We start from the raw sequence: 24,605 nt of genomic DNA, 5'->3' as shown, positions 1-24,605 counted from the left end.
ATTGTCGAAGCACTTATAATATATATATCGAAAATGTTAGACCAATACGGCTAGTCCATGCCAGCAAAATTCACATATAACCTTCATCCATCACACACAAAAATGTGCGACACCCGATGCTTTGAATTACTTGTATACATGTGTACATGAATCCATAAAGGATGTTTATATTACTTTCAATTCCAATACATCCTGTTTGTTCACTTATAGTGGTATGGCAACTTCATGATTTTCGCTATTCTTACTTAACTTGCGTTATTTCGTAATAGGCGCGGCTTGGAGTTCGCGGCTGCAAACGATAAACCCTCTCTTACAAGCAAAGATGGCGCAGTCCAGGCTGTAGAACACACACATTGGCATCGCTGCGCATGTGGGTGTCACTGTGCTAACTGGCATTTGCCCACTATTGCTCAGATAAATAGACGCTACCGGTGGTAACTTGCTAGCTGCTGGGGCAGTACGTGACGATTAATTGTTGGTCGCTTGTCTCAGCTGACTACAGTGCTGCTGTCGAAAGGTGTCTGTTATTTTGGCGCTCAAGAACACCACTCCACTGTCGAAGCGAGAGTCTCGGAGACTTATGCGGTGCTCCGGGGACTTTGTTGTGAGTTATGAGTCTTTCGCGATGGTCGACTAGATGCAAACAACTGTGTTTTCTCGCATAGTTGGCAGCATAGGTTTTCGTTTGTTACACCATTTTTATTTTGTTGGGTTCTGCATTGGAAGATTTTTCAGTATCAACTGCGACTGCTTGCCGGTCCAACCATTTTTTAGAATGTCTTCTCAATGAATGGATCCAAGTGAAGTGACTAGAATACTCCGACTGACACAGGTCAGATGTAGATGTAATCTAAAACGATATGTGAATGTTTCGTGAAACTGCAGTTAGGAAGTGGCTTCATAAGCCGCCTCCTGTTTGAAGAGTGTCCTCTAAAGTGGGAAAAGTGTCGACTTAATTAGTGTGTGGGCGCTACAGAACCACCTACCCTAAGACCGTCATCGTATTCACCAATAAAAAGATGCTTTTAGCAAGCATTCTACTTCTAGCGGGACTTGTAACTTTTCTCGTCTGCGCCGGAGCTCTGTTATACAGGTATGAACTTCTAATATCGAGATTTTAATTAAATAATAAGACAATGATTTTTGCTACTGAATAAAAAGCAGTTTCATCAGATCGCGCAAAAAATTATGTTTGATTAGAATGTACGCGGGCTATTGGTGCCAACCCAAAACAGATCACGATATTGATAGAGAAAAGATGTACACGGCTAGTTTTGCTTGGGTGATATGAACTGTAGTGGGTAACGCATTTATTTGCTTATTTTAAGGACACGTTGTCTAGGTTCAAAGCCGGGGATAGACACCCTTCATTTCGTGCTAGGAACCACCCGTCTGCTGGAGTGTCTTGCGGTGAAGACACGGAAAACCGAATCACAGACACGTGATACAAGATCAGCTTCCGGCTCGGAAGGGATCTTATTCGAAGTTTTGAGTGCAAAAACTTAACCATCATTTATATACAAACACGAGCTGGGTAGCTTCACTAATGTATGCGGTTTTGTAGTGTGCCACAAGTGTGTTGCGCAATAGGCCAATACAAAGATGCTACGACAGTCTTCAGTCTTGTTTCTGCCGATAAATGTCGGCCTCTTTGTCACTTAGTGGGTAACTTTTCTGGGTGTTAGGCGTGTCAAATCATCCTAACGGCGCTGCCGGACGTAAAACTCGAAATATAGAGGCTTAGACGTAGTGCTGGCGAAGGCTCGAATCAGTTCGTTCCGTGCTGTGGGTCAGCCATCTGACTTAATACCGAACAGCTTAAGTAGCTATGCAAAACATGATGTTGATCTAATATACTTAAATGGATTAGAATTCAACATCATATGAAGGAGGGTTATTACCCGCATTTTATAGTGAAGGCGACAAGTATATCAAATGAATATGTAATTCCTGTCGCTGCGCTATTGTTTCGGCTAATTAGCTTATGCCAGGTTTCTCTGGCGTTGCCTTCATACAGAATATGCTGGAAGTCATTAACGTAGAATATAGATATGTATTTTTAACTCTCTGTATCCAGCCTAATGGGACCCGTTGGTGCCTTTCCGATGGGAACAAAATGTAGTTTGGGTGGCAACAATCAGTATTGTCCCATGTCAGCTCTGACGCATTCCCTAGCAGTACATGTGATTTGTGTGAATTACTTGAAGCCGCTCACTTATCATAGTACGTAGTGTTGTAAAATGTTTGCTTTTGATAATTTTTTATATTCTCCCGTCCTTTTATAGACTTTAACAATGATACGTTGGTAGGCATTCTTAAGATGTCTCTCCGTTGACTGAAAACAGTACAGACGAATACATACTTCTGTCATTATAAATTTTATTTCAAATATGATATCACTAGACGATTATTACATTACAAACGAAAAAGTATTAGCTGACTTTGTAAAGCTGAATTTTATACCAGGTCAGTGTAGTTTCTGCTGAGATAATTTTACTGGGTTAGTTTCTAGTGGAATAGCTTCTCGACAACACGGCTTTGAGTTAGTGCCAGGCTACGCTTTCTTTTTGTGAGATATCATATGGTGCGAGCTGTAAATAGAACAGCTGCGTTTTAGGCATTAATCTTAATCGAAACTTTTTTTTCTACGAGACCTGTCTATTAAGTATCGAACATTTAGGAATAGCTGGCCCGCCAGAGTGGTGAGCGTCCACGTTACCGCCGCGCCATCTTCGTCCATTTAGGATATGTTATGGATATCATAAGCACCGGATTGCTTGATGAACTTGTGCTAAAGCTGAGATTCTGTTGACAGTCAGTTTCAGATCGGTTTTTGTGGACCGTCAATCATTGTTTACTCTGCTTTAACGTTGAATAGTGTTTTTTTAATAAGTAGCTTAATTAGCTCTAATTATAAAATAACCGGGTTTGCGAGCCATAGAATTGTTGTTTTCATGTAATCGTGAGTCTGATTTTTTGGTTTTGGCAAATCAGAAGTCGTGCCATCTACCCTCATGGAAGAAATTGTTACCGTGTACACACCTCTTATTTATCTTATTGGTTTGAATGAACTTAGGTTAATTTTTGGGAACACTTCAGACATGACGAAGAAAGGTCGTGCAATTCGAGGAGTTTTCCATAGAGTGCTTGATCTTATCCAACTGTTTACAGGTTTTAACAAGTTTACGACGTTGAAAGATATGCCTAATTGATCCAGGCTAGGTCGTCCACATCTGACGATTGGCCTGGCATCAGCAAGCACTGGGCCAATCATCAGATGTGGCCACATCTGGGCCACTTGAAAGTCCTTAAAAATTACTTGCCAATTCTCTACTGCCTGCCGCAATACCATGCGTGTATACAATGCTGAGCTGAATGCGAATTATATGATATTCCAGAGTCCGGATAATGTTAACACGTGTATCTGCGCTTCTTGTGGTTAATGTAAAAGGTACACTATTTAAATGACACAAAGATACAATGGAAAAATGTCGTCAATAGATGAAGTAGTTATCTTTCGCTGAGATCAGGACCGTTCGATGTAATACGCAGCTGTTATACAAGCCGTAGACATAAATGTTAACTTAAATATGATGAAATTTATGTCTAATAAATGGCTAATAAATATCACTATTTATAAGCGATTTGTGAATAATAAACTGAATATACAAGCCCAAAAAACAAATGCATACACACACATATATAGACATATGACATAGTTTGTAAGTAGTGTTTCGAGGCCGAGTGGCAAGAGTTAGGCAATTAAAGGACAGACAAATTTTGACGATCAAATGTAGAAATTCTCTCCCAACATGAGCTATTAGCCAAATGGAATTCTAATATAACCGTGCATATTTCTCGGCAGTCCGAAGATGGCAAAGCCAATTTATCGCGATTGTTTTTGATATTTATGAGTTAAATAAACTAATATTAATGGCATACATTTTCTAGAAAAGAGTGCACGCTGTAAAACAACTCTGAAGTGTAATACGGTTGTCTAATTAGAATATAATCCATATATTTCGGCACAATAACGTCGTACCTTCGCGGCCCTTCAAATTGTCGTCGAATGACTTCAGTTGAAACATTTTGATCGCATTTTGTGTAAATTTCTACTTTAGTTTTGCAAGTTTTTTGTAAACATAGGTTATTTTTTTACGAATGCTTGCCGTCAAGTAAGCTCGTCCTGGGAGAGTACAGCGTTAACGTGTTTGCCTAAAAAACTTAGGAACACAGGGGGTCTAAGTTCAAGTCCGAATGCAGGCACACTCCGTTTCGTACAAGAAGGTGTTGACCAGCCGTCTGAATCATTGTCTAATGACTTCAGTACCGGACTCGCAAAACTGGAAATAGTGAAGCTAGCTGTACAGTAAATTTAAGCTAATTCTTTTTTAATTTCCTTCTACTGTACCCACTGCCTTTCTCTATCACTGTTCCCAAGCTTTATTAATAATGATGATGATAAGCTAGGTGATACTTGTTTTTTGTTGATCTGTTTCAGGCTAGCTCTTTTTTTGATTACGCGTTATATTCAACGGAAGCTAAGTGTAAAAGTGAGAATCGGCACTCTCAAATTCTTCAAGTTCTTCTCCGTCCAGGACCTTTATGTACAGTTAAAAAATGGAACAGTGTTCGTGAGTATTCTCCGATATAATTCAAAGGACTACTTAGTAAAGGAAACGTATTTACCTAGTTAATATTCAGCTGAATAAAATCATCTAAACTCTACCTACATTCCTTGATATGATTGCAGGAGGCTGAACGACTGTGGATATCATCCTGCATTTTCTCCAACGAGTATTCCTCGCTGGTAGCTGTTTGTTTCTCTGACGTTCGGCTGCAGCTCAGTTTGGATGGACTTCTCGAGGATGAGGGCGGAAATGAGACGGCGCAGGGTTCGGCACAGGGCGCTGTGGGCGGGGCAAGTGGAAATCGCTTGCCAGCAAAGCTTGTTACAGCCCTTAAGAACATCTCGCTTCATCTGTACAACGTAGATATTATGCGACTGGACGGCGGCAATGATTCTCTTGTTCATACCACTTTTAAGGTTGATAATACTATGACTACTATTATATTAAAAGCAGATAAAATATTGTCACTATAAAGTACCCTGTAAGGATCAGTCTGTCAGTTTATCATCGGCACGGCATATATGTAGCTCGATTGGACAGTTTTTTTAGGTTGCCAGTGTTTTCTATTTCTAGTTTCTTACTGGCCCATTTTGTTCTCGGTTGCTTTCGTTTCAATGAATGATACGAACGAAATCTATTAGATATTTGTATTTTTTAAGGAAATAATAAATAAATTAAGGAAATAATGTGTACATCTTTTCTAGACACCGGGTCCTATGCCTGGGTATTTAAGACAGTAGTATGATACCTTGGCCAGAATTATCCGGCTACACAAGTACCATCTAAATTCACACACTACTCTGTCACTAGTCCTAGATTAGTGCTTGTTTTAACGCGATTTGTACTTTTCATCTACTGGATATACGAGAAGACAGCTGCCTTTTCCTTTGAACACTAATTATACTTATCTCTAAAAGTCCCTTCGCAATTACATGCCTAATAGATGAAGTTGTGATATACAGTCCTAACTCGTGTATTCATGCTTATCAACTACAGGAATTAACATTGAACGCTTATTCGAAAGGCAAAGAGGCCTGCGCTCTAACTGCGTCAGTGTCGTCGGCAGCTCTGCGGATTTTTCACCAACCGCCTGATAGAAAACGGGACACGTGCCTTGCGAACGCTTGTGTTGACGCTGAGTGCCGTCTCTCAATTCTGCTTTCACAACCTGTCGTGCTCAAGTCGCTTGAAGTAAGTTAGGAGATTCTGAATAGGTTACGGATATGGAGGTGGTTGTATTCGTCTTCGTCTACCAAATGCAGCACTGCAACGGAATATAGGTTATATTTTTTTTTTGTTTCTATGTATTTTCAGGTTGACATCCGCAATCCAGTGTTGACGATCAGTGAGAATCTTCAGCTGCACAAGATGTTAAATAATTTGGGCGATTGGGGCGGCCGTCGTGCGTCGTCAACTGATGCTTCAGGTTTGGACGGCGGTACCCTGAACGAGGAATCGCAATTATCGCGTCGAGGCCGACTGCGTGGCTTCATGCTGCGCCTGCCTAGAAAAGTCAATTTCTCAATGAATTCCCTCAGCTTTCAAGTTATGAAAGATAACTGGGTACCAGGATTATCTTTCGAACTCGTCCATTTCACAGGTTCACTCTGTAATGATAGCGGAGCGGTAGGTAAAGCGTGTCTCTTGAGTTTCATCTGTCTTAATCTCGAAATCCGTATCTGTTTGTCCCACGTAGAGAAATTCGGCGACGAAAGAAGCTTACCAACGTACATTTATTCTTCCTATGAGTGCAGAAACTACAAAGTTATGATGATAGAGCAAAAATACCGCTATTTAGTTATCCTTGGATTCTTCAATTTTTTTGTTCTGCTTCGTACAGGTCTGTAATATTTGTGTGAAAGAAGCACGCTTCAGTGCGGAAACAGCACAGCTGGCGAGTCTGGCATTAGCCGAAATGGAAACAACGCTGGAAAACTACTGCGATTTATCAGTAGCTCTTAAGGTGCAATCACTCCACACGCACTACAATAGCGATGAAATGCACTACTGGATAGCGAAGGTTGGAGAAATTGGTCAAGGAATAAATCCAAGCCATCCGCCATCTTCTACCTACGATAAAGACAGTACCGGAAGCGCAATAGCCAATACAAACAGCGGCTTCGGTATTCGCCATGATGCCAACACCATTGACAGTAATTATACTATGTGCGTTGATACATATTCAAACAAAACCAACAAAGTATTACCTTAGATAATGGTTGTTTTGAGACAGCAAGCTACTAAAACATTAGAACGTTCGTCAGATTCACGTGCTTCAATAGATAGTCGACTTGAATATCAATTATTTTTGCCTACTACATCAGCATACAAGCGAACGATGAAGGGTTGGCCATAGCACATCAAAACAACTGATATCGCTTCATATCTCCGACAGGCCTGGCTGTACCTACCAAGCTTTTTTACCGCGGCTATTATACGGTCCTCCTGCGTAGATAAACATTTGAGCTTCGCATATGATAAGTCGAGTTCGCTTAGTGTCGTTGCCAGTGCATTTCCTAGTTCAAAAAATGAGGAACGCTTGTTATGTAATGATTTCAGATGGAAGACGACTGACGAGATTCCGATGAAGGGTTCGAGCCAGCTTAACGTTATAGCGGAAGATGGTCTTTTTCGAACAATAAACGCCTCGCTTCAGGTGACGGATCTGGTGACTTCGCTCACGCCAAGTTCTCCGAACAGCGCTAGCTCTGAGCAACCTTCAGGACCGCAGATTCGCGTACGCAAACTTAATGCTGGTGTATCGCGGTTTACCGTTGAGCTCGGTAAGTCCTTTTACAGTCACTGTGTTACTCAAAAAACAAGTTATATAAGATTAGACTCATAGAAATTGTGTGAAAAACGCATCCAGTTGCAAGTCTAACTTCGCTTAAAACAAGCAGGTTGAAAAATCTATGGACTAATTATTGAATAACGGATATCCCTTTGCAGATCTCCAACGCAACCTTTGTGGTGAATGGGAGACCCAAGCAGAGCTTTTGATGGCAACAGGAGTTTGCGTGATTGGTCCGTTCCCCCCGACAATCCAGGTGCGTTCTTGTATTTCACTATCCCTGATAATCCTTTGAAGTTCTAGAAGTAACTCGAAATGTTTACTAAACAATTTCCGCGTCTGGTGTTGTTCTCTGACCTTACAAATTTGTTTTTTGTTCTCAAATACAGAGTAACCATTATTACTACTTTCTCTGTCATATTTAGGCGTCTACGTTAAAGAAGTCACATCCGTGGAACATGCCGCTTGCGTTTGGCATGTGCGTCCTTCAGGTTCGTGACACATCGCAGGAGTTTTATCTTGAGGGGTCCATGAACGACATCCACATCGAGACGACCCCACAGTTGCTCCATATTCTGCGTGAACTTTTACGGGAGCGTAGGAAACGGCATGACTCAAATGCGTCCGTTCAAAGTGAAAACGGTGCGTATTTAATTAGATTAAAAGACTAAATGGAAATTGTTAATTTCTTTTCCATTGCCCGTATATAATACGTGTATACACTAATTAGGCTCATTGATGTTTAACAGTTTGTGCTCCTTCATTTAATGTTCTTATTTTGTATCCACTCAGTATAATTTAGTAAACCTTATGCTGTTCAAATCGATATTGTAGCTAATACATGTGGGAAATCCAACACTGATAATGGTGGCTGTTCCGAAAATGGCCAAATGATGGCTACTTCAACGAAGCGGCTGGGGATCGAGCTGACAGTTACCAACGGGAATCTGTTTGCCCTCAACTCAGTGGGACATTACGTGGCTCTGCGAATGGACACATTACGGATGAATGCCGATCGTCGTTCTTTCAAGTTCGTTGCAGAAGAGAGCGCTTTAAGGGTGATTCAGCCTGAAGGTGGAATATTCGAGGTGAGTGATAAGTGGATGTATCAGAACTTAAAGGGATATTAATAAAAGCAGCGTCAAAAATTCATCTGAAAGGATCGCTTAATGGGTATTAGATGGACTGAAGCGACTGTGCTGAAACTTTTTTTGATCACTTTTCAAAAGACAAAAAAAATCATACCTTTGCCGATTATTTGTCGTTGCTTTCTGTGACTACTCGCTCTGTGTAGGTGGTTCCTGCCAAGTTAATGTCAAATTGCTCCGCCTACGTGAAGACCATGACATTACGATGCAGACCCGAGGAGACTTCGATAGAGTTCGCTGAGGTGAGTTTTCCTTTAATTCGAAATAGTAATTTGGTCTTTTCCTTTCTTTTACCTAACTAGAACGGGCATCACAAGGACAGCAACGTATTTCGAAGATGGCCAAATACGCCGCAAATAAGGCGTTAAAGATTCATTTGACCGAATGAATATTGACGTATCTAGCCCGGTATTGTTTGAATCATTCAGATGTCGCGCTTATGGTGGACGACGACAGCGTACTTGCACGTGATCACTCTCATTGATGACACTCGCGTCATATTTAAATCGTCCGGTGAGTCAACCTCGAGTACCGCATCAACCGATCCGCCTAAGGCCAGAGTGGGTATCTTACCTTATTGCTACATAGATTTAGCTGTTAAGACATTGTTATTTTGGATACATTTATTACAACAATAGGAGATGTTACTTGTTATGGTTAATAATTGCATTAATGCAAAGCCCTCTGCGAAGAAAATCTTCAGAGTTACACAGCAGATTACATTAATAGCTATTTGTCTCATAAACAATCCTCAGCTTAAAGCATACATGTTTCTCTTCGGTAATAGCTATTGGGCTGATAAATTTGTTGGATCTTTTGACCAGGGCTTCAAGTTGATTTTCTGCGGTGACTCGGTGCTAGAGTTTCGCCTGAGCGAACGCCACTCGATGTTTCTTGTTGCACACGACTTCGTGTGGAAGCGTCGACCTCGCGAGGCTCGCATCAGCAGTGAGCGACTTATATGGCGTTTTGATAAGCACGACATATTCACGTTTGAGAAAGTTGAGTACGCACTCTGCCCCGTTAATGAGGAGAGCAGGTTACTGCGAAGACATTTCAAATCGTCGGGTGCGGTCGAACAGGAAGCAAATCGACGGTATATTTCTATCTATCGATACTAAAAGCGTATGATTATTATTTTTTTTTTCGTTTACGAATTCGTAGAAGTGCCGCAGAAGGCACATGTTTTAACTGCCGAAATCCACTGACTATACGAGTTGTATTGAGGACTGAAATTTGGTAATTTTAGGATAAAATCAACAACTCACATCGCCATAAGGAAAAAATGTGGCTCTGTAAGGTATCTTTAGTCCTTTTCAATCTCGATACAACGATGGTGGGACTGATAGCTATCTATCCTCATTTGTGGAATCAATGTCGTGCTCAGACAGCCTGTTTACGTTAATAACTTAAGTCTACATAGTGAAATGTGATTAATTGACAAGCTACTAGTGCAGTTTGTAGTACCAGGAGCAAAACGATGAAGGACGTCTGAACAATTCTGTCCAGTCGATGCGCAAGGGTTATGTATAGTTAGCACAGAGCATTTAACTTGATCCGATACCTGTTCGGCTCTGTCGTAGATGGCTGCTGTCATTTGGACATATTGGTGTGGAGTTCCCGCACGACTACAACTTCGCGGAGGCTTTTAGTGAAGATTTTATCCTCTGTTTCAAATGGATGAGACTAGTTCACGGCAAGAAACGTGTACCATTTACCACCGAATCTCCACTGCCAGCCGATTTGACTGTGCGGGCAAAAAGTGTCTCGTTCGAAATTCAAGATGATCCATTTGAAGTAAAACTTCGCCAAAACTATCAGCTGCTTGAGGACGAATATTTCGAAAGTTGCAAACGACGCCAGACACTCGACCAAAAAATTGACAAACTTCGCAGAACCAATATACTTATCTCAGAAGCTACTATCGCGGAACTTTATCAGGTGCGTAACTAGCCGCTTTCTATTCAGGCAAAATCATTAAGAGAAGTGTCTAGATACTACGCAGAGTAAAGTCACATGGAATAGACATTCTGAAAATGAATAAACTCTTATGCGAACGACAGGAAGAAATTTCATATTTTTAGATAAGCCGTTGCTGATCGTTATGGTAAATCAATCTAGTAACACAGTTTTCCCTTGTCTTTGCTGTATGACCCGGCTAAATATACGGGATATTTTGAGGCTTATGAAATTCAGATAGATTTATATCAATACTGGAAAATTCAGTATTCAATTTCCTGGTAAATGCTGTAATTTTACAAATTGTTTACTTATATCGTATTCGGTTTTCGCAGGGCCTGGATAAAATGAACTCCGAGCAATACATTAAACGGTCACGACAGCTCTACGAAAGTTCTAAGCTATCACTGGTGCACTGGACCTTCAAGCACCTTGAGTTTTCAGCTATGGCGGACCCAAGTTTCCATGGAAAGGAACGGGTGGTAGCAGTTATTAAACACCTCAATCCCAATAGGTATTATTATTCTGGCTTCAAAGAGTATGAAGCAACTAATGATATGTTATTTGTTCAGGAAGCTAAGCAGTCCATAGGTAACATAAGAGGTGTCTCGATCTTCTGCTCACAGGCCAACCTTCATTACGTTAAGCACGTTGCATAAACCTTGTAATATTTTTATTCCAGTCCTCTGCCGGACGATATGGAGTTTGCGACGCTTTGGTGCCGTGTGATAAGCGGTAGTTGCAAAAGCGTCGAATGCCGTCTCCGAGACTTCCCTCGGAAACTCCTCGAAGTGGACGACTTTTTCTGGTTTGGCAAGCTTGTCGGAGCTGAACAGGAAGGAACTGCTCGAGCAAAAAGGTACACATCGCGTAAACATTGATTTATCTTTCTCTACCCTTGTAACATTCGTAAACGATTTTGGTGAGGAACGATAATTTCTTTTGTAGTAACGTTAAATCAAAGTCACTACCAAGGTACGAATATATCGCTTAGCCATAGTTTGCGATGGGGCACTACTTTGTTTCTGTTTATCGCATATTGCCTTTATACAACAGGACGTGCACGATAGAACTGGAGGCGCCGTTTGGAAATGTTTCAATTCAACGAAATATGCCATCTCTTAAGCTATTTTATGATATGACGTTCGATCTGAACACCTTCACGGTGGTATATGGCAGCTGTTGGGAGCCTGTACTAGCTCAGGTTAGTAAAAATTAAGTCTATTAAAATATATATCGTTTAGCGCGGCATGGACAAGGCCGATATGAACGTTGTACGAGAAAGAAATCTTTCATTTACATACAAGGTGTTCTCCTGTATTACTTACGTACTTTAGGTGAATTTGGCGTTGGACCTGATTAACAAGCCGTCGACAGATCCGTCACCACCGTTGCCCTGGTGGGACAAGACACGTCTGATCTTTCACGGAAAGCTAACTGTGTCCGGGCGTCGACTTTCGTACCTGCAGCATGCATCGCTCAATCCATACAATAACACCGAAATGCTCGATACAACGTGGACCAATGCAATGGTCTACTGGCAAGTATTTCAAAACGGGTCATTAATCAAAATAAATAAAAAAAATCTGTGGGTTTACATACAGTATTTCATGATATGCGCAGTCAGTACAATTCTGTACTGATTATAAATAAATGTTCTTCTTTGCAAAATAAGGCTCGTAAAGTTATATAATTTCATTAATATAACTTGAAATTACCACCGTTTTAGGCACAATGGTCGAATCATCTGTCAGGGAGACCTTGATCAACTGATCTACACAGCTAGCAGATATTACGCAAGCCATCTATTGCACTTTCCTAATCTCAAGCTCTCGTAAGCATAACAGAGATCGATTAACATTTATTTTTTATGAGTATATAGTCTGCTAATAGAAACTAAATAAAAGATCTGCTGCTTTGTTTTAATAGTGGCTTACATTCATGATGAGTAGACATCGTAATGTACGTTACTAAATGCAGCCCGAATACTAACACGTTCCTTCTCTTACCATAGCGTCAAGATGACGTGGCGTTGCATCGGCAACCCTTTCGATCATCAATCGGTCATGCCTTGCGCCGCTGACAAACTACCTGAATACTCGATCCATCAACGTCATGATTCATACCGAGCTTTCCGCTCGACAAGTCTCAACGTCAGTATCTCACTTGAGACTAAATGCAGCAACAGAAGCCAACGAGGTATTACGCACACTTCACAATCATCACAGCAGCAGCAGCAGCAACTCCAAAGGCAGCTGGAACAGCAGCAGGCCGTTGGATCTGCAATTCATTCCGGCAATGTTGGTGACACGCAAAACGGATCGGCGCAGGTGAAAGGCAAACTAAAGGTCAGCAAGGATAAGGGCAGAAGCGCAAGTGGCGAACTATGCACCGGACGCACTGTTGATAATAACGGAAATAATGACGATAATAGTGAAACACGACCTCAGCAGCAGGTGCAACAGCAACAGGGAAAACAACAGGAACAACTTGATACACCACGGCTTCAGCTTTACAGTGCCACGATTAGGTTTGGCCACATGAATCAATTTCCATTTTGACGGATGGCTATAGATTTTGCCTGTGGCTAACTGTTAATAATTATAGCATTTTTTATAAGGCTGTACAAGGCGATAGGTCTGAGCGCGGTGTCTGCTAGACATTCGGCTGTAGAATGTTGGCACAACTCTATACAAAGCAACAATACCTCTACCATTTTAGTAAGCGTGCTGGAACATATGCCGGCTGTGACTTGAACTTTTCATTTTGGAATTTCATGCTTTTTGCAGATGGTTGGAGAATTTCAAAATTATAGTGACGGGACTGTCCAGGCTCACGCGACGCGGAAAGCTCTTTGGGAATACTCGTCCACGTAAGACCCGGCTGTCCAGGCACTTCCATAGCGCCACCGCAATAATCTCTTTGCATCGCTTTCAGGTGTCGTGTTGGACTAGTCTGGCCCGACATGCCGGATTTCAACTCGACAGCGGTCGCTTTCAGCTCAGCTGTGAGCACCACCTTACCATGCTGGCAGTACGTGATGACTTTCAGCAGATCAGGTATGTTGCATCTTCTCTAAATCACTCCCTTTATATATATATATATACAATTTATCGTTCAACGTGATTTTGACTATAATTAAACATCTCATAGCCGTAACAAATGTTACATGCCATCACGTTTTTCAACAAGAATGGTGTTAAGATCTTGACTGATTTATTTTTGTTTTTAGATACACACAGATAACACTTGATATAATTATTATGAATAGTTTATATTTCAACATTTTCATACATGTTTGTAACACAAGGGTTCTGCCCATGCTGCAAAAGTGGATCAAATATGTTCATATTTGAGAATGTAAGGTAAGCCATGGAGCAGAATGGAATGCTATGTACTATTTATCTGTCATGGGTTCATCTCTGGTATTGATTTGTGATTCACTTGCTTGCCATTCATCCTAGTCGCATCATTTGTGTCAGCCATTAAGTGCTCCGTTTTGCTGTTATGGTGGACTTTTCCTCTTTGTGTTTTCGCGCCACAGAAAGCAAGCAACGAAAAAGCTTGTTCCTAGAAATTGTTTATCAACAACATGGTCGTTTTTCATTCAGCTAAACCGGGTTCAAAAGCGCATTTTAATAAAAATACAATGTCTTTTAAGTAAACTGGTTATTTCTGGATAGTAACTGAATTATTTCAAGCGAGCTCGCCAATGCCAAGTGCTAGTTCCTATTCGCAGCTCAAGTTATTAATCATTTTAGCTAGCTAATATTATGCTGCATAGGAAGCGTCTACAACCTATTTATCTAAACCGTTGATGAATTTTTAGCCAGAGATAACTTACCGTTTTAGCGGTTAGTACAGTCGCGATTGTAGTAGACACATAAGAAAAATACCCGCCCAGTGCATGTGGTGATATTAAAGGCTTTTAAAAGTAACTTATATATTGACTATAGCGGTCTTCTGTGCAGTTGCTTTGCGTTTGTAACTTCGATATAGCTATGACGAATGTTCTTATATCGTAACTGAATGTACCCTTTTTGTGCCACCAGAATTGCTTTTCTAATGCTCGAGAAATACCCATACATATATGATGTACGGTAGAGCAATATTTCTATATTTTGTTTGCATATTTCTCGTCAACTGCATTTCGGTTATGACTTTTATCCTGCGTAGAGATCGTTCCTAACTAAATTCGGATTTGTTCTGCACATTTTCTTTCATAAACTACTGTTACTGCGTGAATAATATTATATCTACACACCAGACACAAACCAAGTTGGAGCACCTTCTACATGAACTGTGAACTGAGCGATAGTTCGCACATTTGGCTCTACCACACTGAGAATGAAGAGCAAGAGGCCCTCAAAAGGTTTGTTAACAAGTCTAATACGAGGTGGCGGTTGACGAAAGAATGAAGATCTCTGAGCTACCCATTAATATACAGAAATTTCATACACGTCCATAGAGTAGTTGCTCGTTAACTTCTTATTATTCATTACTCGCACGCAGCTGTCTAATATAAATATTGTAGGAGTTACGCGAAACATTATAAACAGACGTTCATTTATTACGTTCACACTTCGATACCTTGTGGTGCACAAGCAGTCTTAGCGGTAGTACTGTTTTTATGATTGACTGCATATGTCTTGCCTCAGGTATTTTCTCAGCGTGTCCTGCGTGTCGTATGGCCGCGAGACAAAGCTCCATAATATGCCCGAATTGGGCGACGACGAAACTCCGTTACACCGATTAGCCGTACACGGTCTCAAGGTAAAGATACACCCATGAGGAAGTATTAGTAAACTTAGATCCTTGACCTTCGTTTGGGCTACTGATATAACAAAAGCGATTGTTAGAGAATTTACAGGAGTAAGCGTCGGCGCTTTTTATGTTGTAGCTTTGTTGCGATTCGTTGAAGCCAGCACCAAATGAAGATGACCTTTGTCGACCAGATACGATTTGCAACTCACATAAAAATCCGACCAGCACAACATTGTCTGACCTGCTGTATGCTTTATCCTGTCTGATTAAGGGCGCATGGACAAAACACAACCGGGACGTGGTCTTTGGCCTATTCGATGCCTTTATTAACGCCGTCAATTTACGGCGGAACATGACGAACGAAGCGTTAAAGCCTTTCAAAATAGAGCAAACCAACAAAGGGCAGGGAAATAGAAAGGTAAGATCGTTTTGCAAAGCCTACCAGTGACCAAAATGATATACTAGGCTTAGTCCTTCGAAAACGGCGAACTGGACCTAACTCTCGATCGGATGGACTTGACGAAGCGGCCATAATATAATCATCAAAGGAAGGCGGATACACCTCGAGACTTGATTTTTTACTTTTCAAGTTGTTGCACTACACTTAATTTACCCATGTCTGTCAGTCATATCTTAGGGCTCACAAGCCTTGTTTTTGCCGTAGTCGTATTTCTTCGGAGTAAAATTGTTTCAACCAATGATTGTATTGAATATAGGAATGCCTGTATTTGCTCTTAGAAGCTTCGCCATGATGAAATATACGTTCTACAGGTGTCGTCTCCATCACAAACTCCTAGTGCTGCTAACATTGGCCAGGGAACCGGAATGACAAGTGCGAGTAGCAGCAGCAGAGGAGCTTCGTCAAAGGCGTTTTCTATGCTCGAAAAACTCATTGCTGAATCAGGCACGTTGCTACAATTATTGTTGACGAGTGTTACATGAGCTGGTGAAACGGAACAGTGTAGAAAGGGGCCGATGTAGCTTTGGCGACTGTTCGTTTTCGCAATTGTTCCGCTTTCTTTCGTAATTATCCAGAACGCTTTTTTTGCGGCTTCTAAGAATAGGATTATGCCGAAAACCATTCGGTAGAATATGTAATGATTAAAGCCTTAATGTGTGTACGTATTACAATTTTATTACTGTTTCAGCAGAGCACAAAGCTGTATTTACTGAGTCTGTGGAAACACCCGAACCTGTAAACCTTACAGGCGTCAAGGAGTGCCAATTGGACGATGTCCTCTCACATAACTGGTTAATTGAGTTACGTAACTCACAGGTATGATTATTAAATATGAGTTGTCCAAATCGTGGTATCGATGTTCGAAAATTCGACACCTCCCCTTTCGGTACTTTTGAGACGATGCAATTACAAATTATGAAGAATTCAATATGAAATGCGCTTCAAATTACATGCATTTAAACCTGTCCCTCGGTCACATGTAATAGTATAGATAGCTGGGCAGCAAATCCGTTGTTATTTAGTCGGACCAAGTTTATTTAGTAATACTAGCCCAATTAAAATGCCCGATGATTCGGCACGATCTTGCTGACTCAGTGTGTTTTGTTTTAGCCGAAGCATCCCCGCTAAACCGTCCTAACCGTATCTTACTAGATGCGATTTACTACTGCGCACCCGTGTATACTAGAGTGTTTAGAACTGAATGATTAGTCTTAGTTTAAAATAAATACTTCGATTTTTTTTTCGAATTTGAATTTTTTTCGAATCACTGCATCATTATGGAGACCAATAGTACTAAACTAAGGATACTCCATACGTCGGCAGGTGATGTTGCGAGGATGCGATACTCCAGGATATGTTATTGTGAGTGCAGCGAAGGCGCAGATCCTTCAGCGATTACACGCGCCCGTATGGAAAGACAACAACTTAGTGCCGAAGACAACCTGGAGAGGCACTCTCGACTGCATGCAATACTATGCAACCGTCGAGAATACGACCACGGCAGCAAACAGCGATGACGATGTTCAGTGGTTGACGACAGAGCATATTGAAGTACGATTAAGGATTTCTGGAGTATTTAAACTAATCACGCAAGCGCTTAAGCTATATATATATATATATATATATATATATATATATATATATATATATATATCTAGGCACATCGAACGTTCAATCAGGGGTCTCTTTCCTTTCTATTATGGATTGATAGATATCTTCTGCAAACATATGGGAGCATGTTTATGGAAATGTGACTATTGTAAATTTTCTATACATATCAATGTCTTGAAAATACAACAGAAGCAAAACCCGGCATAGTCTACGTGTATATTTAATCGCTCTAATGGAAATTTCAGGCTCTAGATACGGACATTACCGACTATGCGGATATGGTTGGTTCGGGCCACAGTGTAGGTGGCGTGGTGTCCTCCGATGTGGGCGCAGGCGGGTGTGCCTCGAACGGAGAGGGTACACCGGCGCGTCAAGCCCAACTTCAAAGAATCATTTCGCGATGCGGATGTCAGTTTTTCTATGCATCGTTTGGAGAACAGGGAATCGATCCGGCTACTCTAAACGAAGTCCCACCTCTTGTGAGTATCAGCAGAAAGCGAACAATGGCCATGGTCGCTTTTAGTCCTTCACCAAAATACAAGCGACCAACTGTGCAAGATATAAATGTAGACGATATATGTTCTACGATATTTTGACTATGTCAGATCCTTTTGGTTTTAAAAATATAGTTGCTTCTTATGCTATTCGTCTGTAACGTTTGTAGCCGGATGAGAAAGATCCAGACGACCCTTGGGAGCATGAAGTGGCTGTGGATTCATTTACATTGATTCACCACGACCTGCAGGTAGGTGGAAATGATATTTAGTTGAATCCTTCGTTTGTATCCGATATAACTTTAACGCTGACGTAAAATATTTACCTAATTTTAACAAATGATATAGCAATTAAGTTTTCATTTAAAGCAAATACTAAATTTAAATTTGGCAGAATATAGACAGGCAAAAGTCATGCCAATAGGAACGTTTATAACGATTTAAAGGAAATCAGTGTCTAAGTAATTAGTGACATCGATGGGCTGACTTAAACGGCCAAGCCTTCGGCCAAAGCAAACCAGGAATTGCCACTTCAGGCTCCGCAAACGACACATATCACACAATCTGTTTAAAGAAAGACAGGTATATATATCTAATGACGGTATTTTCAACTGTACTCACTCATACTGTTTCGTTGTATTGACCAACATAGGTATGTACGAACCCTCTGCAGTACTCGATGATCCTTGATCTCGTTAACAATCTGCTCCTATACGTTGAACCGCGTCGCAAAGAAGCCAACCAACGTCTACAAAGCATGCGTTTTGAGCTTCAGTTGGAGCAAGACAAGGATCAGAGGGGTCCGATCATCAGTTTACAGAACAAAGCGAGGTACGTATCAGAAAGCACAGTAAAATGTCTATTAAGATGTATTCGATCACGAAAACTAATTGTTGGCTGGCAAATACTACTGGTCATCTGCTGTTCAAAGCGAATTCTGTCCAGTAGCATTAGAATGCTATGAACGGTGACAAAAAGTTGATACCGTACTTAAAGAAAGTAAAAAGTTATTTCCCAAAAAGCATAACAGTTGACAACCAACGATATGTCCATAAGATTAGTATCATACAATTGTAGAGAACTCATCGCTATTCACAAAGAACTTGAAAAAATGGCCTATGCAACCCAACGACGACTTGAGAACAGCGAGGATTTAACTGGGCCCAACGAAGAAGAGCTGCGCGAAAGACTTGCCACTCTCGAACGGGATATTCTCGTTAAGAAGAAGCAGCTACACGCAACTAGTGAAGATCTCACCCTTATGGTAAGTCCTACTATATATTTGACAATTATTGTATGTGTTTGTGGGAACGTAGCTTAAAGAAATGATATGGGGATGATAGCTTAAAGAAATGGTGCAATATTTCTTTTTGCACCAAGTATCACGCAACGGCATTTCGTCCTTTCTATGACGAATGGTTTTTTTTTTATCTTCTTTGATTTCATATTATTGCAGGTAAATTGCTACCGCGAAACACAAGTTGCTGCCTGGAAATCGCAACGTCAACATCTCGAACATTCGAAAATCTCGACTGTTCGGCGCAGCGAGGTGTCATTTAAACACGCTCTTTGGAAGCTTACTGATGAAGACGGGCAACTTGGTATTGCTGAACTCGTATTAAGCAATTTCCTGTAAGTTGATTACGTATATATACATGCCTAGTCGATGGTTATTGCATATAATGACTAGATAAAATTCTGATATTCTTAACAAGAGGAGATCGTTAATGAAAATCGAAAACCATAATAGACGTAAAATCCGTCTTATGAAAAGTCATTGTAAATCATCGTAGTACTCTGTTGTTTGTTTTTAATCTAAGCATGTTGTAACGTTGAGATAACTTTTTTTTTTCACGATTATATCATGTGTCTGCAGTTTAGGAGGATATTCGATAGTTTCTGATTACTTCGTTGAGGCACTCAGACTATTTCCCATTTGTCGCGGATAAATGAGACGTTTTTCTCTAATGTCGTTATCGCCAATATCACAATAAGAGTGTTATGTTGTTTTTTTTTAGCTATTCCAGAACTACAAAGTCCAATGACTCCGTCGAGCATTTATTGGAGCTTGGCAACATCAAGGTTAGTTGCTCGTCTTGGGTTCCCACCAAGTATAATTTTAGAACTGGGTTAAGCTTCCTCAACTCGTGAACACCCAAATTACCAAAGTATTACTGGGATGATTCTGCCACCGACCGATAACTTGGCAGCGTTTCCTTTTTATTAGGTGACAAATGAAACCCCGAACGATGTTTATCGGGACGTTCTGCAACCAACGGAAGCGCCGTCGCATGTTCCGGTGGAGCGGCAAAGGGCCTTGCGGATATTTTGTCGTGTCCGGGCACCCGTTGGCGGTATTTCAGTAAAGGAGCACCTTGAAGTTAATATTGTGCCTATATCCATCTGCTTGACATCGACATTGACACGGCGTCTGCTTACTTTTTTTTTCTCAAGAAAGGAGGCTGGTTGGTATTAGAGACTACACTAGTACTGAATGTATAAATATCTAAGACATTTATGTGTTTTGTAACAAGCGGGACCTATCCTTCTTCTAAGCTAAACAAATCATTTCGTGGACCCCCGTGAGATGACCTCTAAAATAACAGATTAAATATAGTTTATATAATGTGGCTTGAAAGCAAAAGCAGAATTCTAATTATAAATTGAGCACATTTTTTTTAAGGCTCAACGTTGGCCTAGGAGCTGGGCTTAATTAACAGTCAGTTGCAGTAAATTTGTTATCTCTTGCTTTTTTTTTTTACAGAAAAAGCGGTGGATGGCGACGAATCTGCTGTGCCTCCCAAAGAAAATACTCGAAAGCGAGGTCGCAAGGTACGCTGTGTATTAGAATAGTTTTGAATGCCACACTGTTTTTTTGCGATTTTACACTTGCTAGCAAATACGAACAGTATGATATTGTATAAATGCGTCCGGTTTGTACGATACTAAAAATTTTAAACCCATTCATTTTTTTGTTGCTTCATTTATCTGTCTACCTTTGGGGATTCTTGGCTTAAATAAATAAGCATCTCGAATTGGACACCCGATACACTACATTAACATTTCATTAGAAGAATGTCTTGTTGCGATTCGAAGCTAGGTTGCCATTACACTGTCATGGACAAGGACTAAGGTTGCTGGCTTAACGCAGTGTTTCTATAGATTCACCTTGTCGCATGGATGATCATTAACGTTCACACGTACATCTGTTTATTAGCAAGTTGAACGGAATAACCCAATGGGTCACGACGACATTGAAAAGATGAAGGAACGCGCGGCCAACAATCAAACCTTCCTTTATATCAAGATACCTGAAGTGCCGATGCGGTAAGTAGAACAGCTTCTCGACCGACGAACGTCTGGTTAACGTGCTTTTGGTAAATTGTTTTTAAATCTGCGTTATGGGTTATTCTTTCGAGACCTATAATGGCTGACGCTTAATATATTTTACGACTTTAATATTTTAAAGTTTTTCGGCTTTGGGGTTCAATAAAAACATGGAGCGTATAAAATTATCTATAAGAACTGCGCCTAATTGTTACATTGAAACATTTCCTAGTACATTAATTTTACGTAACCACATAATCGTATTTTAACAACTTTTTCACACATCTCTCTACGCTTTGACATGCATGCAGTTACAATTTTGGCCACATTTTTTTACATTCTTCATAGGTCTAACACACATGTACAGCATTACTTATACTGTAGAGTTGGAGTAGACCGTATTAAGTTGCCTGTACTAATTGTTGCGAATACGTCTTATGCCCCCACTAATCCGTGTTCGGTTCGATTATTCTCAAACAGTCTAAGCTACAAGGGCGAAAAGGATAAGAAAGACTTTATTCGTGACTTGATCGACTATTCGCTCGTTCTTCCAACCATCGAACTGCACAACCGAACCTGCCGCTGGCTTGACCTGATCATTATAATCAGAAATACGGCCAAAACCGCCCTTTTGTCACAGGCCATTAAGCAGAAACTCCAAATTAAGTCGACCACTACGACGACTGCCTCGATACCGCTCCCCGTTGGAAACGCAGAAGGCGCCGGTGGATCGGGTATAGCCGGATCGGGAGGCGCTGGCAGCAGTAAGCTCGAGGTTAGAAGTGAGACAAGCGAGGAGCAGGCCCGTCTCTTACTCTTTGGGACCATGGTAAGTGACGAAGCTCCAAGTAAACAGAAATGATTCCGGCTTCATGTTACCAACATTTCGTCTACCGTTTGATATGTCGTCTGTCGATCTAGCGTTTGATACTCGTCTTAGTAAATATAGTTCTTATCTTGCTTCGTGTGAGTCATCCGTGCCTTTCATCGGTCTTAATTTAAATCGTAGTGTTTGTTGGGTCTCAAATTGTGTCCTTTTGAATACAGCACCAATTGTAAAATATTTTCAAATTGATGCTAATATGTCTACGCAAACAGGTGGCAAAAAACTTTTGTTTTCCTTCTACCTACAGGGTCAAGGGGAGGTGAAAAAAGATAAACGTGGATTCTTTAAGTGATCATCATGGACCGAGATTTGACAGAGAAACCAAAAGCGTCTAACTCAATATGACAAGTTAGCAGAAGCGGGAGATAATCAAGAGTGGTTGACCTATAAGGTTTTTCGTTGTTGAATAGTATCACCACACACAGATGATGAGCTGCAAATTTGGATAGAAGATATTCACCGAGGTGCCGCCACAGCACGTGGACGTCTCTGCATAGATTTGCTCCTGTATTATAGATGCCTTTTAGCGATAGGAACGATTATTATAGGAATGGAGTAATATTACGCCTTTTACCAATTCCAAGTGTAAGGCAGCCTGATCAGATGCGATTGACACATAAACAAGCCGATCTTCAGTAAGACATTTCTTGCAGATGTTCACGTAATCGACGTAACTCGATTTAGTCGCAATGAAGCGATGAGACCAACGGCTGTTAACCTGTAATCAATAGATTAATGTGATTGTTTGAGAGTTGAAGATAAGGAAGAATAGTTGAGATAAAAGGGCACGTTTGTTCTTATATATGATAGTACACTATAGGCGAGATGTTGCACTCTATTTATTAGCGTGTTGCCATATAAAGCATCCTCGAAACTAATTTAATATTATAGAGCACCGACTGTGGTGATATATATGGATGAGCACATTAATGTGTAGATCAATTGCACGGTATTATGATAATAAAACAAACAAAGAAAGATCACAATCATTAATGGCTGCATTGTTTTTGCCTTAGATAGACACATCTGTTTGCTTTACTACTCGAACATAAAGCGGTCGTACACTGTAAATTCTGGAGTAAGAGTTAAACTCAAACTAGAATCATACAAAATCTACTTTTTTTTTTAACAAGTATCTGCAATAGAGCTGTGTTTTCTGTTGTGATCTAGCAATTTTATGGCTATATACACATCATTACTTACGTGTATAGCACGAACAGCATGACTTCAATGAACGGAAAGAGCGCAGTGACCAGGTGGCCGAGAGTGGTTTTTATATTCGCAGACAAAGGTGTCCTTGCGTAGCTGAAATTTTTGGTAACGGAGTAAACTGTACACGAGACCGTCTGGGAAGGGCGGAAATGTGAGGAGACGGCAGAACGTGTGGTATGGACCACAATAGCGGCTAAATTCACTTGCAGAGTTGTGTGTATAGCAGTAAACGAACCCGGAATACATACATGGGCCCGCAAAGCTCTTCGGTAATATACCACCAAATGAGATACGTTTCATATCGATAAGTACACATGCAAATCTCAGAGGCTCGTTGTGGTCTGGGTTTGAACGCGGGCACAGAGAAACTTTGTCTTGTGTTTGTGCTGGGATCCAGCCGTCCGTCTGATCGAATGCCTAACGGCGATACCGGACATAAAACTTGAAACACAGAGAGATACACATACAAAGGAAAGCCAACATAGTTTTGCTTGCTCAAACTGATCTGATCACGCCGTCCGAATTTCAGAACAGAAGCAGTGCACGCGTCTAGATAATCACGGCCACGAACGTCGTTTGTGAGGAGGCGTCTCTTTAGAAAGTTGACGCAAATGTTACGCTATTGCGCGGTATCTGTTGCTTTACATGGAGGAGTACAAATGCAAGCTTGTGAAAAGCCAATACTTGGCTATATATCGATGTTCGAGTGACAATCGTGAGAGGTTTCGTAGCAGCCGTTGATACGGATAAGAGAGAAAACTTTCTTCACTGTTGATTTACCTGATTAATAAACAGATTAGAGCGTATTTATTAGTAGGAAGGTCATTTTCTCAGAGGTTTAAGAAATTACACGAAATGTACTTGGAAGACGATGGGGCGTTCTATAGTTAAGAGAGAGGATAAAGGATCCTTTGCTTGTTATAGAGCAAAGATGCTAGCACACATAAACGCTAGAGCTAATTATGTTACAACTGCGACAGCATAGGGTAAAAATAAGGTGATAATGTGGGCAATTTTCGTAATGGAAACATACGATGTTTTTATGTTTGTTATTTGCCAAAACAAGTGCACACAACAGCCGTTACAAATATTTACGCAAACTTTTATTGGCTTGATAATGTAAGTTAAGATTCATTTATTGCTTTCAAATGTAATTATGGTATTTCGATGCTCCGGTAACTGTGTGATTTCACTAGTCGATCTGCTACAGGGTAGCAAAGTGGTTCTGACCGTTATCGATGATCCGTTGAAGAGACTCCTGCTCGCAAATATTTTACACATCTGATAGAATAATTAGTATGCTCCTGAGACACTGACAAGAG

At 40.8% G+C, this 24,605-nt stretch overlaps 1 protein-coding gene and 1 long non-coding RNA gene across 7 annotated transcripts; one reads left to right on the top strand and one right to left on the bottom strand.

Moving 5' to 3' along the window:
* The first annotated feature begins 333 nt into the window (after window positions 1-333).
* Window positions 334-23,064, top strand: hob (bridge-like lipid transfer protein family member hobbit). 5 transcript variants are annotated; one of them, XM_022810459.2, is made up of 39 exons: window positions 338-1,093; window positions 4,502-4,634; window positions 4,754-5,047; window positions 5,628-5,822; window positions 5,946-6,257; window positions 6,472-6,797; window positions 7,191-7,414; window positions 7,581-7,678; window positions 7,848-8,064; window positions 8,257-8,510; window positions 8,717-8,812; window positions 8,999-9,130; window positions 9,395-9,666; window positions 10,154-10,511; window positions 10,865-11,043; window positions 11,212-11,388; window positions 11,586-11,733; window positions 11,867-12,069; window positions 12,259-12,363; window positions 12,544-13,059; window positions 13,319-13,588; window positions 13,862-13,894; window positions 14,797-14,901; window positions 15,188-15,302; window positions 15,565-15,711; window positions 16,065-16,197; window positions 16,445-16,569; window positions 17,077-17,304; window positions 17,610-17,843; window positions 18,029-18,109; window positions 18,511-18,689; window positions 18,936-19,122; window positions 19,315-19,490; window positions 19,877-19,940; window positions 20,086-20,323; window positions 20,623-20,690; window positions 21,076-21,185; window positions 21,666-22,014; window positions 22,319-23,064. In XM_022810459.2, the coding sequence occupies exons 1-39, from the start codon at window positions 1,020-1,022 to the stop codon at window positions 22,361-22,363; spliced, it is 7,200 nt and encodes a 2,399-aa protein (XP_022666194.1). In that variant the 5' UTR covers window positions 338-1,019; the 3' UTR covers window positions 22,364-23,064. The 5 variants fall into 5 exon arrangements, with proteins under 5 accessions (XP_022666197.1, XP_086849262.1, XP_022666194.1 ...); XM_022810460.2 differs by lacking the exon at window positions 13,862-13,894; XM_022810462.2 differs by lacking the exons at window positions 21,666-22,014; window positions 22,319-23,064 and having other exon boundaries at window positions 334-1,093; window positions 20,959-21,098.
* On the bottom strand, window positions 8,158-11,997 carry LOC147754924 (uncharacterized). 2 transcript variants are annotated; one of them, XR_015330371.1, is made up of 3 exons: window positions 11,862-11,997; window positions 8,668-8,822; window positions 8,158-8,490 (listed from the first exon to the last, which is right to left on the bottom strand). It is a non-coding gene; the product is annotated as an uncharacterized LOC147754924 (long non-coding RNA). The 2 variants fall into 2 exon arrangements; XR_015330370.1 differs by having other exon boundaries at window positions 11,858-11,992.
* Window positions 23,065-24,605: the final 1,541 nt, after the last annotated feature.

Source organism: Varroa destructor, unplaced genomic scaffold (assembly GCF_002443255.2).
Source record: "Varroa destructor unplaced genomic scaffold, Vdes_3.0 BEIS01000006.1, whole genome shotgun sequence".
NCBI lineage: Eukaryota > Metazoa > Arthropoda > Arachnida > Mesostigmata > Varroidae > Varroa > Varroa destructor.
Note: the sequence above shows the minus strand (reverse complement) of the source record. Positions and strands in the feature narration are given on the sequence as shown.